Source organism: Branchiostoma floridae, chromosome 2 (assembly GCF_000003815.2).
Source record: "Branchiostoma floridae strain S238N-H82 chromosome 2, Bfl_VNyyK, whole genome shotgun sequence".
Taxonomy (NCBI): Eukaryota; Metazoa; Chordata; class Leptocardii; order Amphioxiformes; family Branchiostomatidae; genus Branchiostoma; species Branchiostoma floridae.
The window spans coordinates 32,304,776-32,321,936 of NC_049980.1; the positions used below are offsets into that span (position 1 = coordinate 32,304,776).

Consider the following 17,161-nt stretch of genomic DNA (forward strand, 5'->3'; position numbering starts at 1 on the left):
CGATTCTGTAGTACGTGGATCCCAGTGTCATTTTTGATGACCTTTTGCTCATCCTTGAAGTTTGAAACTGAACACTTCCTTGACAGAACTCAGATGTGGAATGTGAACACTGGCCAGTGCCTTCAGACCATCACTGAACTCCACTCCAGTGTGAAGGTGCAGCTTTCATTTGTTTCTAAGTTTCAAACACTCACTCACTCAGTCCCGTAACTTGTAGTAGCCAAACCACCGCAGCTTCTTCCTTGTTTCAAACAACAGGGATACAATTAATAGATGGTCCAAGCAAAAACTACTCCACAAATTTCATGGACATTAGGTTCTGAAGAAGGCGACAGTGTTAGTTGAAAATTTGATCCGTGCTTACTTTGGTGTTGGAAGAAAGTTTAGCTTTGTACGTTGTACTATGCTCACAGTGTATGGTGGAATTGAGACATGGGATGTGGTGTTCCGGAGGTCATGACCTGAGCCTGTGGAGTCACCAGGGAGAGCTGCTGCACAGGCTGGACAGGGTCACGGCAGAAAGTGAGTAGACTGGACGGCATGTTTATAATAACCACTTGTTAGCTTTCCACATAAATCCAACATGGTACAGTCAAGAAGTAGGCCTTTTATTTTCAACTTGACTTATGACTTAAAAAATGTGTCAAGGTCTGTCACTAAGATTCAAAGATTTAGAATCATATACCAGGTATACAGGACTTTCACTCCTTAATGATCTGCATTCATTCAGTGTATACAGTGTTGTCAGTCTCTATAACCACCTAGGCCAGTGTACTGTAAACCAGTCAGTATAGCCCTGACGAAGGTGACAGATGGTCATCAAAACGTTGGAACATGGTTGTGCATAAAGAACTTTGTGATTAACCACCTAGGTCTGTTTTGCTTCGCTCACTCAGTGATTTATTCAGTTACTGTAGATATAGGAGCTGACCATGCTTTATGACACCATTGGTCAATGAAGCCAGTAACGGTTGTTCATCCATCGTTGATATCATATATCAGATTTAAGTTGACTCTCCAACCTGTTTTTGTTCCAGCCGACATTTCCCTTGTGCTGAGCATCCCCAATGAGAAGTTGGTTGCAGTGTCAGACAAAACATTAAGTAAGTATGGATAAAGATATTCCTCTAGAGTTGTTTCACATGCCAACACCCTTAAAACTGTTTAACAAGCTACTCAATTCTGGCTGGGTCTTCTGTCCTGTTTGTGTTTCGGTCATTGTAATTGAGGGTCCAGTAAGGCTGTAAATTCATTTTATTTTAATTTTTTGATAGAAGAGAAAGGAGTTTTCTGCATGTTTTAAGTTAAACTTTGCAGTGCCAACCAGGTACCTTTCGGAAACGAAAAATAGTATATAAAAGGCAACAAAACACACAGAACGTTAAAAAATCTAGTCATGAGCATGGTTTGTGCATATTCTTTGATAGACACTTTTAGTTTTCATTTCTGCAAACATTCTGGCCTGGCCCCAGTTTGGAAATGAGACTTATAAGACCAACACAGAGTCCATTTCTTTATATATGGATGAACCTTCTTTAATGCAGTGGTGTTTAAAGTGACCAGCCCCATGGAAACTGGAGGGACCTATCAGCTGGAGGAGTACGGACATCCACATGTGCAGCACAGGGAGGCCATACAGAGTCTGGTCAACGTTTCTGGTCAGTTTGTATTAATTGGGTTGTCCTTTCCGCAAATCTATTGAAATTATTTATTTTTATTTGTTGGTTTGGCTGCACCGAACACACAGCCAGGGCTGCCCAACTAGCCTATGGCTATTACAAAGGGCTAGCCCTGAAAAATCTATTGAAATTGATACTAATAGCTATAATAGAGATAGGTAAATGATGCAAATAAGTATCCATCTGTATCATACTTGTGCATGTAGCTGCCGAGACTCTTTTGTCTCCTCCACAAATAGGACAATGAAAGATTCTCGACAGTTGAAATAGGAATTGGTATGTACATTGTACAATTATGTAAAACGTTATATGTTGCAAATGGGTATCTAAGCCACCCCCTTTTCTAGCTGCAGTGTCTCTTTTATCCTCTCTACAAATCTATGAAAATGGAAACATACTCGTACAACCAGAGAATGGAACAAACAACTCCCTGCAGAGGTTGCACCTTCTTCAACCCCCAAAATTTTTTGAAACAAATTTTAAGTCTAACTATGTATAAGTCACTAGACAAGACCCCCCCCACTTAATGCAATGAAGACCGTTGTATGTTATAAAAGAAGAAGACTCATTGAGGCTTCCTATCACCACTATTGTGTCCACACAGACAGTGTTTTTGCGACGGGTTCCCTGGATGGAACCATCGTGCTGTGGGCGTCCGCACACTCCGTCAACTTCACCCGCAAGCTGAGTAGCAGCGCGCGCTCCCCCCAGGGCATCAACCACCTGTACCCCTGGAGCATACAGTGTGTAGTTCCTGTAGAGGAGGTGAGGCTTTGTGTGTTTGTGTGTGTGTGTACATTTGTGTGTGTGTGTTTGTGTGTGTATGTTTGTGTGTGGTGTAGTGTGTGTATGTGTGTGTGTGAGTGAGTGTGTGTTTATGTGTGTGTGAGTGTTCATTCTAGTATGTCTTTGTACTGCAGTGTATTTGTATTCGGTACGTTATTGTATATGTGTGTAGTAGTAAGTGTAGTAGTACATGATGTAGTAGTTGTTTAGCATTTGCTATAATGCTGCAGGATGTGTGCGTGTCTATTTTTCTGTGGATTTGACTTCCAGTAAAAGTTGGTTTTCGGGGTCCCATAGCCCTACCCACCTCTGTAAACCATAGAAATGCAAAATAAAACATAATAATTTAAAACCAGAGAGATTAACCTTGGTTTGACAAACTTGTGGCCACTCTTGCATTGGTCAGACGACTAATTGCCACGCTATCTGTGCTTCAACTGCTAATTGTGATGTACAGTTAGGATCAGTCTACCATAGACTAACATATCCGTGTTGTTACCTTGTTCCAGCGCTACCTGTTTGCAGCCATTGGTGCCGGGTTCTGGCTGTACGACGTGGTGACGGGCAAGTGTCTGGCCAAGAAGGTTGCCGCCCACTTCTCCAAGATACAGCACATGGTGCTGCTGGCAGGAGGGTAAGTCATTTATAATTACATCATCATCATCATCGGTCGACGTGATCACACATGTTCGCACATATTTACACACGACGGGGTTATACCGCCCCTTACGGGGTGACATACCCTTTCGCTGGCTGATTACAAGACGGGGATGCGCCAGGTCTCCCGTCTCCCGTCCGGGTGAATGATGTAAATCACCATGTGGCTGATACAAGATAGAGATTCGCTGGACCTCAAACTTAATGTCTCTAATCGAATAAAACTAGTTGTTTCACCTCTGTCACATGAGGAAACCAGGTGTAAATTCACAAAATCAATTTGAGTTAGAAATTTGAACCCAGAAACTTTAAATTCTAAGTCAACATTAACCCTAGCCACAGAACAACCTTGCCACCTTGAAGAGAGTAATCAGTGAGTAGAAACTGATGGTCATGTGTTTCTACTCATTGAGTCAGTGTACTGGATATACATAACAAACAAAGTCTGCCCTTCTGTAGGTCATTCCTGGCCACCTGTTCTGCTGATGGGACCATCAGGCTGTGGGGGTCACCTGGGGTCACCGCCCTGAAGGCAGAGGAGACACCAGAGGAACAGAAGCCCAGATACTCCAGGCAGATCGATAGGTTCATGGGAATCAGGTAATGTCATGACAAGTGAACTTTGTTTTTCTGTAGTTTTACATTTTTTCACTAACATTTTAACCTTTAAACTTTTGGCTTGGCCTGTACATGTCTGTGCGTGTGTGTGTCTGTTGGTCTGTCTGTGAGTCTGTTGTATGCTGGTCTAAGAGGTCTTCCTTATGAATGAAAGGACCTAGTGTTATGAATGTGAGACAATTACCCTGTATTTTGACACATGAATGACGTAGACAGGCAAAAAAAGGAATGCCATGGAATACCAATTATTTTCACGTTTCAAATACAGAGCACACAAATTGTGTAACCTGGTAATTGATGTACTGGTATAAGCCTAATATCTTCTGCCTACAGTCCGAGGAAAGAAGACACGAAAGGGAAGAGCAAGAGCATGGAGCAGCTGCAGTTCCAACCTGCTCTGCTAGGGGAGCTGCTAGGTCATGCTGGCACTGTGCAGGTGTGTTAACAACTTTCTTTTTGGGCAGATCATGTGTCAAAAATGGAATGATCATTTTTACTTTAAATCTTTGAAGCTGGTAGGGAGGAAGGAAAATGAAAACTAACAGAAGAACAAAATAATGCATCTATTCTTGGCCTAAAATTTGAAGTATCAAGTTTCTGGATCTTTTCAAAGAAACATTTTGAATAAGTAAATACATTTTTCAAGTATGTACACTTTGTAACTACACATTACCAATGACATACTTAATTCATTTTTGAGGAATATTCTACATTTCTCTGAAATACCGTAGACATGTTTGTTATTATACGATAGTTGCACTGAACATACTTACCCGGTATGTAACGTTTCACAGGGGCTTACTCATGTTCCTACCTAATATGTTCATACCTAGATGTTCTAGGCTTGATGTTCTAGGCACTGAGTGTGGGAGGCACAGAAAACTAAGTAAGATGGCACCCAGGATACGTATTCAGTTTATATTTACGTGAAGTTAAATGGAAATATTGGCAAGACAAGACAAATCAGTTGTGGCCGTTTTTGTTGTGTACCAGATGTTGCTGGACTGTGGAGGGGATGGGCTGGCATCCTGTGGCACCGATGGACTGGTCATTCTGTGGAAGGTTGGTTTGTTTTATTCAGATGTCCATTAGTGTATACATGAATTCTGCAACACTATTCTTCCTGGAGTCCATTTACATGTAAGTTACAAATAATGAAATTTAAAACTTCTACAACAATGCAGAGGATAAAATGAAACGAACATTAAGGAACAATACTGTAACAGAAATTAAACATAATCTGGGTTGGTGTCCTGTTGGACTGGTAATTATTTACTGTGGAAGGTTGGTTTGGTTACTCTCCTTACTGGTGAACTGTCACAGCAATAATAGTAGTAACGTATCTCTGTCCTTGGTGCTGACAAGCCATCACGCAATTGCTTTTTTGCAGTGCACATCATGAATGCATGAACTTATCATGTAAGCCTTCAGAACGATATATATAACTCCACACCTCCAAATGTAATCATACATATTCTCTCCAGTACATGGGACTGTACCTTGCCATCACCCAAGGGACAGTAACAGGATTTACATATCAGTGATTTACATACGCTGATTACAAGTATTGTGACATAAAAAAGACAAGTGATGGAAACATCCAGACTCTGATAATCTCTGCATGTATCTTCCCCAGTTCTAGACATTTTGAATTGTCTACAAAGATTGCGTACTTGGATGTCTACACCCAAAATAGTCGAGTATGTTGTTAAACATAATCGAGACCTTGTACTTATAAGGATTAATGTATAAAAAGTCATCCTTTTCTTTTTCTGGGTAACTAATGCAGTTATGTTTCCAGGACGGTGCAGCCCAGTCGGAGCGTAGGAACGAGTTCATCAGAGAGATGCTTCAACTTGGGGCCAGCTGAACACTTTCATCCAAACACGCATGTGGCAGCAAATCTCCAAATCACAATTACCAGGCAGCAGAGGTTGTGGTAGACAAAGGAAATCTTGGAGTGTGTTTAACTATAAGGACATTGATGTGTGCAACCTCCTGGGTTCATACTGGCAAGGTGCAGGTGGCATGGACGCCTTGAACAAGCCAGTGGCTTCATCAACACTCACTATCCATTGTTTGACTATGCTGCTGCTGGGATCCCTGATGCAGGGGTAGGCAGCAGTCGGCTAACACCATCTCCAAATCAGTTACCAGGCAGCAGAGGTCGTGGTAGACAAAGGAAATTTTGGAAGGATGTGTTAGGAAGGACAAATTGTATGTATGTAGCCTTGCCAGTGTGACCCTGCTGGACAGAGCCACTTGGAAGCGCGGTGTGAAGACCGTGTCAGGGACCCACGCAGCAGTATAATCAAATACTGGGTACCACTATCTACTATACTGGGTACTATACTATACTTAACTATGTGGTGGCATGGTGGTTAGGGCCATCATTTTGCTAAGAGCCTAGGGCTAAATGAACATTCCAAACAGTGCAGACACACTTTCTACTCTCCAAGCAGATCTTTCAGGTGGCAAGACAGTATCCACAGGCAAAAACAGGTTGCCATTGGTTGGTCCTGCAGTTATCATGCTTCTTTGTACATTATGTCAGTGTGAAAAATTTTCTAAGGGGTCCTTATGTATAGAGGTGATCACTTGATTGTATGTAATTTCTATAAAATATTTCATGTTTTGTACTTCTTGTGAAAAAAACTCTAACATCAGGCCTGTTTCTATTTCCTGATTTGTCCACCTGATTAGTCCTTTGTTTACTGCGGTCGTAAGTTTCATGTGCAGTAGAAGCCAATTAATTGCACAACGGATTAACACACACTTCTGTTAACTGCACGGAATCCTAAAATCCCAAACCGGTGCGGTCCAGCTGGATAACTTCGCATTATTGCACCAGCCTGATAATTGCACGAAATACGCTGGCAAATAAACTGTGCAATTCAACGGCTTCTACTGTGTATTACCTTCTAAAAAGAATTAATCAAAGTCACTTGAGTGATTTTATTATTTGGGGAACATTGGCACTGGTACAAGATAACAATACATTTCATAAAACTGACATTCACAAGATTTCCACATGTTAAAAGATATGTATATAGATAATATAGATATATAAATATTTTCGCAGGAATACTAGATAATAAAGATATGTTCATATATATATGTTTGGGAATGGAAAATGTTCATTTTTTTTTTAGAATTGGTCATTCTTTGGCTGACAGGTTCTTTCCAGTATAAATACAGATGACTGAGCTTAAAAGTTTCACCACACAACTCTATTGTTATGTATGAAGTAGTGCATGGAATGTTGTCTGATGATGAAAAATGCCTAAAGCCAACATCAGGAATGTCTCATATTATCGTCCGAAATCATCTCTGGTCCGCATTCTCTGATACAAAGAGCATCTGTGTGTTCGACCCAACGTATACACACACATCACCGTTGTACAAAAATACATCTCACCGCATATTATAGACACACGGTTAGCCATGTTCACATGATTTCCAATTATACATGTACCTAAAAAAATCTCTTGTCCACAACGCATACATATACTGTTAGCCTACCTGACTGAGCAGGCCTTTTTCTGTGTGGTTGGAGCAAAAACGGGGTCTGCCCCAGGAGGCTAGCAAGCAGCTGGCATTACAACAATTATCAGGAAGGCATGCAAACTTTACATGTAGGAAAAATAGCTTGGACTATCATCACTTACACGCTTCGCTTGCAATCATTTTACACCTGGTAGGTCTGTATACCCGGGTCGTCGACCATTTAAAAATCTGAAGCAACTCTGTCTGTGGCATCGACAAAAAAAACTGCTTTAAAAATACTGACTTTTGCACAACATGTTATACATATAGACAATATAAATATGTACACTGCTTAATATTATTAATTCATCAACAAAACAACCTGCCTGGCAAACATCTTCTGGAATCAGTCTATGGACACTGACAATTTCACTGGCACTTTCTGGAGTATCTTACCGAGGAGTAAAACCTCCTTGGTCTTACACAAATACTGTGGTTCTTTTTCTAGTGACCTGCATTCCTCTGTGGCAGATATGACAAGTAGAGACAAGTGTAGCTAGCGTATACTGTATCGTCAAGGCACCCGATCGTAAAAGATCTCTTCACATTTGGCTTGCTTGCTTGCAGCAGTAAGACCAAGAGTACAACCTTTAGTTATCATTTCTGAACTGTGTAGAAAGCACATCAGATTGTACAATGAACTGCCCCATTCCTCATGACAATGTGAACTGTTATGAAAGCCTTTAGGAAACCTTCTCCACTCAGCTGGCTGTATGAACATCCCTTCCACAAGAAGCCCACAGTCTCTGGTACTGTATTATAGTTATGTATGTACAAGGTTTCATCTACAAGGTGTATAACAGGTTTGACAAACAAGACAAGTACACTGTACAGCAACATTGTACACACTGTGGAGACTTTTGAAGATGTACAATTTCCTCACATTATGTATGATTACAGATATGATTTTTACCATTGATAATAGTTTTTGATATTTGGCACAACAACTATAGGTTCCACAGAAGAGCTACATGTGATGTAGCCCATCCAATATTTGACCATCAACTCAGCTTTTGAAGCTCACTTTTCTTGCACTAGACTCTTTATCTTGCACTTGACCTTAGTGGAACTCGAAAGAGGTACTGCTACTTGTGTTCACCTTTATCCGTGGGGGTAACCTAACTCTGTTGTTCTTTAAAACGGTATTTAGGGACATCCAGTTGACAGATGATGCTTTCAAACTGGAATACTCTGAACATATTTCAATAAGAAAATGACGTACGTCGAGCTAATATTCCCAAATAACAACAATCATTAAAGACGATGAATATAGGTTACCCCCACAGATAAAGGTGAACTTATAGCTTTACTGAAGCCTACCCATTTTTTTGCACATGTCACTGGTTTGGTTACGGTTACAACAAACCACAAACAAAAACTAACACTGGAATGTGTGAGGTTTATATTTTCATTGTTTAACTGTAGTTACAACTGTACATAAAACACTGTATATTATATTATAGGAATCTGTGTTTCTTCTCGAACATTGGTCCCTGTTCAAAACAAGACGGTCTCTCCCATCTTCAATCTTATTCGTAAGTTATACATGTACATAGTTCAAGGACTAAATTCCACAATGGCTGATATCTTGGGTTTCACAAACCACATTTACAATAAGGGTATACATGTACACCACATCTGTATGTCTTCACATTTGTTCAAGCTGAAAAATGGCATATAGTTACAAGTATCATAAACTCTTCATATGCATACTTTTTTCTAATACTCTCAGCCTACGTGTATAAAAAAAAAGCAGGCTGCGATTGATGGTTGATAGTAGCTTATGAAGTTTTTTGTGTATTTTCCGACGGCTGACGACCGTCACTCAACGTCAGACTGCAATAGATGGGTGATGATTGGTTATGGAGGTTTTTCGAATTTTCCACGGCGGTTACTCGACGTCCTCGAGGCGTGTGACACTCTCGCCGCGCCGCTCTGCCTCCTCTGCCTGCTGCTTCCAGTACTTGTAGTTCCTGGTGAGGTGCGTGATCAGGGACGGGGTGTCCACAAACGCTGCGGGGATGATTAAAGAATTAATGATTAACGAGTGATATGATTAACGAGTTAACGAGGCCTCTTCTGCCTGCTGTTTCCAGTACTTGTAGTTCCTGGTGAGGTGAGTGATCAGGGACGGGGTGTCCACAAACGCTGCGGGGATGATTAAAGAATTATATGATTAACGAGTTATATGATTAACGAGGCTTCCTCTGCCTGCTGTTTCCTGTAGTTCCTGGTGAGGTGGGTGATCAGGGACGGGGTGTCGACGAATGCTGCAGGGATGATTAAAGAGTTATATGATTAACGAGTTATAATATGATTAATGAGTTAACGAGGCCTCCTCCGCCTGCTGTTTCCAGTACTTGTAGTTCCTGGTGAGGTGGGTGATCAGGGACGGGGTGTCCACAAACGCTGTGGGGATGATTAAAGAATTATATGATTAACGAGTTATATGATTAACGAGTTATATGATTAACTAGTTAACGAGGCCTCCTCTGCCTGCTGCTTCCAGTACTTGTAGTTCCTGGTGAGGTGCGTGATCAGGGACGGGGTGTCCACAAACGCTGCAGGGATGATTAAAGAATTATATGATTAACTAGTTTTATGATTAACAAGTTATATGATTAACTAGTTAACGAGGCCTCCTCTGCCTGCTGCTTCCAGTACTTGTAGTTCCTGGTGAGGTGCGTGATCAGGGACGGGGTGTCCACAAACCCTGTGGGGATGATTAAAGAGTTATGTGATTAACGAGTTTTATGATTAACGAGTTAACGAGGCTTTCTCTGCCTGCTTTTTCCAGTACTTGTAGTTCCTGGTGAGGTGGGTGATCAGGGACGGGGTGTCCACAAACACTGTGGGAAGGATTAAAGAGTTAAGTAACGTGTTATATGATTAATGAGTTGTGTGATTAATGCTGCACCTCCTCCATCTGCATGACATACCTACAGAAAGTTTGCACACTATGGACAAGAACTAGAACTAGATCTCGAACTAGAACTAGAATGTATGCAGTACAGTCAAATACTGGATACTACTGCTACCACTACAACTACTACTAACTCACCGTCCCAAGCATCGAACATGTCTGTGAGGAAGTAGTCGATGAAGGATATCTGAGACTTGGGGATGCTGCAAGAGGCTCTGTCGAACACCGGCATGACCACGGGGAGGCCACGGTCCTTCTCCTCATCAGTCTGTACGGGACAGAAGGTCACAGGTCAGACATAGGTCATAGTTCAGACATGGAAGGTCACAGGTCAGACATAGAAGGTCACAGATTAGACATAGAAGGTCACAGGTCAGACAGAAGGTCACAGGTCAGACATAGGTCATAGGTCAGGCATGGAAGGTCACAGGTCAGACATAAAAGGTCACAGGTCAGACATAGAAGGTCACGTCAGTTGTTTCTAGGATCTGAAGTCTCATGCAGAAAAAGAAGCGTGATAGATAAAAGGCGGCATGCAGGCCCGATTTGAGCTTTCATGAATAAACAAAGGCTCAAACAAACTGATCCTGACTGTCCACCACAATTAGCAGAGCAATGAGATTGTGTGCCCTTGGGAAAGGCACTTTACATGACTTCACAATTCAGCCCCTGGCTGCGAAGAGAAAGTGGTCGGCTCACAAAATAACAGCAATGATAAAGAAATTTTATTGCAAGTTCTTGCCTGAGGGCTAATTGCAAGTGACAAAAAGTGACAGACAAACAGTGGTAAACAGTATACATTAGTAAGCGACTAACTCAAGTGATAAATTTGACTAAACTAAACAAAGCAAAAAACTTAGCCATTGGGTTTGACTTCTTTTTCGTAGACAGTGGAAGATGAAAGATCCCACCTTTTCGATAATGTGTGGGTTTTGTGATGTAGTTTTTTTTTGGTCTGTAAATGTACATTGGGAGATAAGGTGATAAGGTTGGGCTTTGGTGGACTCTTGATGACCCTACCTGCTGGCAGTACTCTTCAGCAATCCTCTTGGCCCACTCCACGCACAGGTCCAGGGGTCGGGCCGGGTTAGCGATGTCGGCACACTTGATCAGCATGCGGGTGATCAGCGTCCGGTTCTCAAGGGTTCGCAGAGTGTCGTGCTCCGGTGTGGCCACGCCGCCGCTGTGCTGTGGGGGGAAGATTGACAGGTGTCAGTCAAATGATTAATCTTATTTTCGGATTCTCCTGTTGAACAGATGAGCAGGCAAATAGTCCCTTGCCGGTGGGTTCGGCGACCTGTTTGCCTGACCTGCACATAACTTTTTGATTAAAAACGCGCCATGGCTGTAGCCCCTAATTAAGTACTCCAAGAAGTAGATAAATAGAATTCACCTGTCTTTAAGTGGAATTGAAGGGATGCATCTGCTGGGGCCATCTCACATGTGGGACTATGAGCAGCAGTAGACGAGAGCCGTAAAAAGACCTTAAAAGGTCTTTAAATTTAAGATCTTAAAATTTAAGGTCTTTTTACGGCTACAGCCATGGCGCGTTGATACACCCAATCCCTTGATCTTGGAAGTTAAGCAACGTGTAGTCGGGTCAGGAAGAGTATGGAAGCTAAACACTCTACACTACCAGTGGACTAGCCTCCTGATGTAGTGCTTGCTCAGTGTGGCTTAGTGCTTTAAAGCAGAGATGGGTGCCAGGCCCGATACATCGTCTGATCAGGGGGGTTGACCCCCTTGTTCTGATGTATGGGCAACTTAAGTTTTTGGAGTACTAACCGAGGAGAGGCGGTCTTCCTCGACCCGCGCAGAGGCACCCATCTTGGAGATGCTGTTGGCAAATTTGGACAGGTGCTCGAAGTGCCGCGTCATCTCGGTGGCCAGGATCATGTCGATGATCTGCTGTCGGAGCATGCGGTAATCATCCCTGGGGAAAGTAAAAAGTAGACTCCGTGAATATACTGTAAATGCAGAAATGCTCGCGGTGGATGAATGTTCGCAGTTTTCGCGGTGACCACTTCACCGCGAACTTAAAACCACCGCGAACATTTTTCTATTATTGTATTAGACTGCAGTCTATGGTGTTACCGCGAAATTAAATCCACCTTTTACCCGCTACCGCAAAATTAAATCCCCGCAAACTTAAATGCATTTACAGTAATAGTTCCATCAGGCTGGTACGGCACTGACTCTTTCTACACAAACAACCATTGCTTTATTCTCACCGATGTTTTGGTGACCGTCTGTCTGCACAGGTGCTACTGCACACAGTTCGCGTATACTTCACGTATTGTGACCACATCTCAACTGTGAGCAGCGCAGGGCTCTAGCCAGCGTCCGTTTTTCAGTCAATTGACGGAAATTTGCTGCGTGTGACGGAAAATTTTTAAAACCAATCCGTCAACCTTGACGGACAAATATCCTTGGTGGAAGCTACAGGCGGCTTGGGAACGCCGTCCACGGCCGCAAAAGCCACACCCTGTTTGTTTTGCTATAATTGTTATTATTGTTGACGAAGTGTGTCGGCGCCCTTTCGCATACGATTATCCATTAAAACCCGTTTTTCAAGGTCTCAGTTCAGTCTTTCGTGACAATGGGAGTTCAGGTTTTCGCGACAGTGGGAATTGGCTGACGGAAAAAAAATTCGAGCTGGCTAGAGCCCTGGAGCAGCGACACCTGTCCTGCAGTACAATGTGAACCAGTCAGAATTGCTCTGAAGAAGGTGACAGGCGGTTACCAAAACGATGGTGAGAATATAGCAATGGTTGTGTAAAAAAAGAGTTTCGTTGTTCAAGAAATAGTACACTTCCTTGTGAAAAGGCAAAAGCGACCTCGAACCAGTTTAAGCTGAATGAACTCAATGATTCAGAAGCCAAATTGTTCTCTCTATGCTCTAATTTTTGGGCTAGCTAGCTGTGCACATGCCTCAAAAATAACGAACCCTACCTGGACAAGAAAGTAAAAAATCAAACATAGCCAAAAAAAAGCAGAGGCACAGCACAGACGTACCTGCTAAGATTCTTAAAGATGTTGCAGCGGTCGTCTCGCCAGGTGAGCTGGAAGGTCAGGGCGGAATGGTGGCTCTCCAACACAGCCCTGTGGACAAATGTGAAAACTGGGTAAACTTTGTGTTTTACATCTGGTTCAATTAATCAATCAATATCCAAAGTCTATTTCAATGGGAATACCCTGTCAGCCTAGCCTTGGCCACTCTTCCCAGATGCTCTGGTATGGGAGGTGGTGGGTGTGGGTGGACAAGGTAAACTTTTTGTTTGAATAAATAACTTGTTACAAAAACCATGCAAAATGGTTATGTTTAAATTTGTTTTACATCAGGTTCAGTCAATATCGGCTAAAGAGCTACTCATTCAAAGCAACTGGATATGACTTTGGAAATGGTCAGATGTTTCAAGTAGCAACCACTACCTAGTAACGCTGAGGAAAGGTCCAAAATCATATCCATTTGCTTGAGTATGTATTATCTGGTGTATCTGCCTCTGGATATGGTAAGCAGTCACGTGGTTGTGTGGGGTCCATATGACTAACTAAAATAGTTGACAGATCAACAATCATATAACAATACAGAGGATGACAAATGAAAGTAGGGTAATAGGTGACTGTCATGACTGTATTTGCCAATTCAATTCAGGCGTTTTAGCCTCCAAAGTGGTGTAATAAGTAAAGTTGAAAGTCCTATACGAGAATGACAGTCCAGGCCACATAGGGCACATCTGTAGGCTGACTCAGGTCTGTTGCAGAGTTCTATCAGGGTAATATCAGCTGGTTAAGAGGGTGACATCTGTACTCACACGTCGTTGTAGAGGATGGCGAGTTCGCTGCCTGCGTTACACAGGAAGGAGTTGGTCCTACCGGGGTGGTCCACATCGTGGGACACGGCCGCCAGCAGTGCCGCCACCTTGTTCATGTTGTCCAGGATGCCCTGTGCGGGGAGATAGTTCACATTATTGACCAAAGTCAAGATTATTTCCACACCACCATCTCTATTTCTTTAGCCCTTGGGCCTAACAGCATTGTTTCAGGGCCAAACACCATTGTACTCTGGACTGCCACCTTGTTCATGTTATCCAGGATGCCCTGCGCAGGGAGATACATGTAGTTCACATTAATCAAAATTAGGTTAAGGTTATTTCCACACCATTTGTGGTGTGGCACCCATCTCCAATTTTTTAGCCCTTGGGCCAAACACCATTATGATTGTACTCTGGGCTGCCACCTTGTTCATGTTGTCCAGGATACCCTGTGCAGGGAGATAGGTCACATTATTAACCAAAAGTCAAGATTATTTTCACACCATTTGTGGTGAAGCATCCATCTCCATTTCTTTAGCCCTTGGGCTGCCACCTTGTTCATGTTGTCCAGGATGCCCTGCGCAGGGAGATAGTTTACATCAGTCAAGGGTCCATGGTGTGTATGGCGGCGCCCATCTCCAATTTTTTTAGCCCTTGGGCCACACAATTTTGTGCAATCACTACAGCAGGAGGCTAGTCCACTGGTAGTGCTATGTGTTCAACTACTCTTTCCCATACGCTAAGTGCTAAGCAGGGAAAGCAGTTTTGGAACTGTGCACTTAATTTTTGACTGAAGATGCACCTGGCAAGTGTACATGGCAAGTACACAGCCCTACACAACCCTTTAAGTATACATTGTATACTTAAAAGGTACGTACACTTGTCAAGTACACAATATATACTGTTGACATTTAAGTGCCAGAAAAAGTGATATTACATTGCTGTATTCCCTGTTCAAAATTTAAAGGTTTACTAACAGAATTTCAGATTTAAGTTCTGAGGAGAGACAGTTACATGTAGGTTAACAATTAGGTTTTGCTGAATCAACACCATCACCTATTGTTGGTTGCCATGCATGCAACAGAGGTCAGGTAGACCAAGGAAATCTTGGATTGAGTGCAATAAGGACAACACAATGTGGACCCGCTGGGCAGATATGCTTGGAAACGGGGTGTAAAGACCAGAAGGCTGCTAATCTGTAACAAACAGCTCGGAAGACGTACCGATATCCTGTCCTTGTCGAGGAAGTACGCCGTGGCGTGTATTTTGCACACAGTTGTGTGGCCCGAGGGCCTTAATTAGGAGATAGTTGCTACCGTGTGGTGCGGGAAGGATTGACTGGACTAACATACAGCTCAGAAGACTTACCGATATCCTGTCCTTGTCGAGGAAGTATGCCGTGGCATGCAGCACGTCGGCCGCGTGGGTGGAGTTGTGGTAGGCGTTGATCTGGTGGTAGTTCCACTCTAATGGTAGGGTCACTGAGCTAACTTTAACTATAACAAACAGCTGAGAAGACTTACCGATATCCTGTCCTTGTCCAGGAAGTATGCTGTAGCGTGCAGCACGTCGGCCGCGTGTGTGGAGTTGTGGTAGGCGTTGATCTGGTGATAGTTCCGCTCTAATGGTAGGGTCACTAAGCTAACTTTAACTATAACTATAACATACAGCTAAGAAGACTTACCGATATCCTGTCCTTGTCGAGGAAGTACAATGTATGCTGTAGCGTGCAGCACGTCGGCCGCGTGTGTGGAGTTGTGGTAGGCATTGATCTGGTGATAGTTCCGCTCTAATGGTAGGGTCACTAAGCTAACTTTAACTATAACATACAACAGAAGACGTACCGATATCCTGTCCTTGTCGAGGAAGTATGCTGTGGCGTGCAGCACGTCGGCTGCGTGTGTGGAGTTGTGGTAGGCGTTGATCTGGTGGTAGTTCCTCTCCACCAGCTGCAGCCAGAGTCTCAGCGTCACCTCCGAGCAGTTCAGCACCTCGCACACGCCGAACCGCGAGAAGATCTTCATACCCAGGTACAGCAGTGGCCTAAGGGGAGAAGAGACATTGACATGATACAACTGTAAATGCATTTAAGTTTGCGGGGATTTGATTTTGCAGTAGTGGGAAAAAGGACCTTTCGCAGTGGTTATAAGCTTGCGGTAAATCTGGTAGTTCTACACATTGGTAATGTTAGTTTGCTTGTCAATGAGTTTCTCAGTGATCGTCCGTGTTTCAGAGGCAAACTTGAAACGCAGATTACTAGTAAGAGTATGTGGGAAACGACAACCTGAAGCAGAGCAATGCTTACCGGCGAAGTCAATCCATTGAGAGAGATCAGTAGAGTATGTGGGGAAGGACTACCTCAAGCCGACAGCCTGAATAAAAGTTTAAAACTTGAACTATGCCGCTCCAGATGTCTTTCTCTGAGGGACAACTGCAGTGTGTAGGATGTTGGTAGCTGGAGGGATTAAACTACTGTACTATATACTTGACACACAGATTACCTTTTGTTGGTGACTCTCTCCAGCTCGATGATGTCGAAGTCCCACTGCGGCTCCTTGTCCAGGATGGCCTGCACGTCGGGCGGGATGTCCGGCAGGTGGGAGTGGGGGCTGCTGGGAACAAACTGGGGCACTGCAGCGGCACACCAAGGGCAAGACAAGGTCAAAGTCAATGTCAAACTATACAGACCATGAAAGTTCATCTGCTTTCACTTGGTAAAAGTAAAAATAAATTGCACTACAGAAAAACAAATAACCAAACAGGTGGTCTTCATGTATCTCCTTTTACTCACGTACATTTGCAAATTTTCAGAAGAGGAGATAAAGGGTTAGGTTGTAAGTAAGTAAGTTTCTTTTGATGCAAGTAACCTTTGGCTCAATGTTTTTTGAACAGTGTTGGTTATGAAAAGTTACAAGCATACAAAAAATGACTCCATTCAAGGCCCTTACAACACTTACAGACATTCTTGGATAGCGCGATGTCTGACGAGTATCTTCTTCGGCTCCCAGACTGTGATAAAGATAAGAAAAAAATAATTCAAGACAATCATGATAAAAATTTGTCTTTTTGCTTAAAACCAGACTGGATTTAAGAACAGATTGAAAAAAGTACATAAAACACTGTTTTCCAGTTTAGGA

General features: G+C 42.9%; 2 protein-coding genes across 8 annotated transcripts in view; one reads left to right on the forward strand and one right to left on the reverse strand.

Moving 5' to 3' along the window:
* The first annotated feature begins 34 nt into the window (after window positions 1-34).
* Window positions 35-6,794, forward strand: LOC118405904 (WD repeat-containing protein 41-like). Its single transcript, XM_035805737.1, has 10 exons — window positions 35-156; window positions 414-522; window positions 1,038-1,103; window positions 1,545-1,658; window positions 2,284-2,444; window positions 2,975-3,099; window positions 3,582-3,722; window positions 4,074-4,176; window positions 4,734-4,802; window positions 5,542-6,794. The coding sequence occupies exons 1-10, from the start codon at window positions 37-39 to the stop codon at window positions 5,608-5,610; spliced, it is 1,077 nt and encodes a 358-aa protein (XP_035661630.1). The 5' UTR covers window positions 35-36; the 3' UTR covers window positions 5,611-6,794.
* Window positions 6,795-7,080: 286 nt separating this feature from the next.
* Window positions 7,081-17,161, reverse strand: part of LOC118405865 (high affinity cAMP-specific and IBMX-insensitive 3',5'-cyclic phosphodiesterase 8B-like) — a 47,005-nt gene continuing 36,924 nt past the window's right edge. For 2 of the 7 annotated variants that reach the window (XM_035805679.1, XM_035805720.1), the window contains 10 exons: window positions 16,982-17,033; window positions 16,526-16,655; window positions 15,869-16,067; window positions 14,441-14,473; window positions 14,025-14,122; window positions 13,225-13,311; window positions 11,995-12,142; window positions 11,230-11,397; window positions 10,348-10,477; window positions 8,666-9,299 (listed from right to left, as the gene is read on the reverse strand). In XM_035805679.1, coding sequence (XP_035661572.1) covers window positions 9,178-9,299; window positions 10,348-10,477; window positions 11,230-11,397; window positions 11,995-12,142; window positions 13,225-13,311; window positions 14,025-14,122; window positions 14,441-14,473; window positions 15,869-16,067; window positions 16,526-16,655; window positions 16,982-17,033 — 1,167 coding nt within the window. In that variant the 3' untranslated portion in view covers window positions 8,666-9,177. The other 5 variants (XM_035805711.1, XM_035805693.1, XM_035805684.1 and 2 more) reach the window with 5 other exon arrangements.

Excerpts from the sequence above, each read along its gene's own strand:
- LOC118405904 (XM_035805737.1), top strand. The coding sequence starts at position 37 with ATGACCTTTTGCTCATCCTTGAAGTTTGAAACTGAACACTTCCTTGAC. Across the intron at positions 523-1,037 it reads GGACAGGGTCACGGCAGAAA|CCGACATTTCCCTTGTGCTG; the intron begins GTGAGTAGACTG and ends TTTTTGTTCCAG. Across the intron at positions 1,659-2,283 it reads GAGTCTGGTCAACGTTTCTG|ACAGTGTTTTTGCGACGGGT; the intron begins GTCAGTTTGTAT and ends GTGTCCACACAG.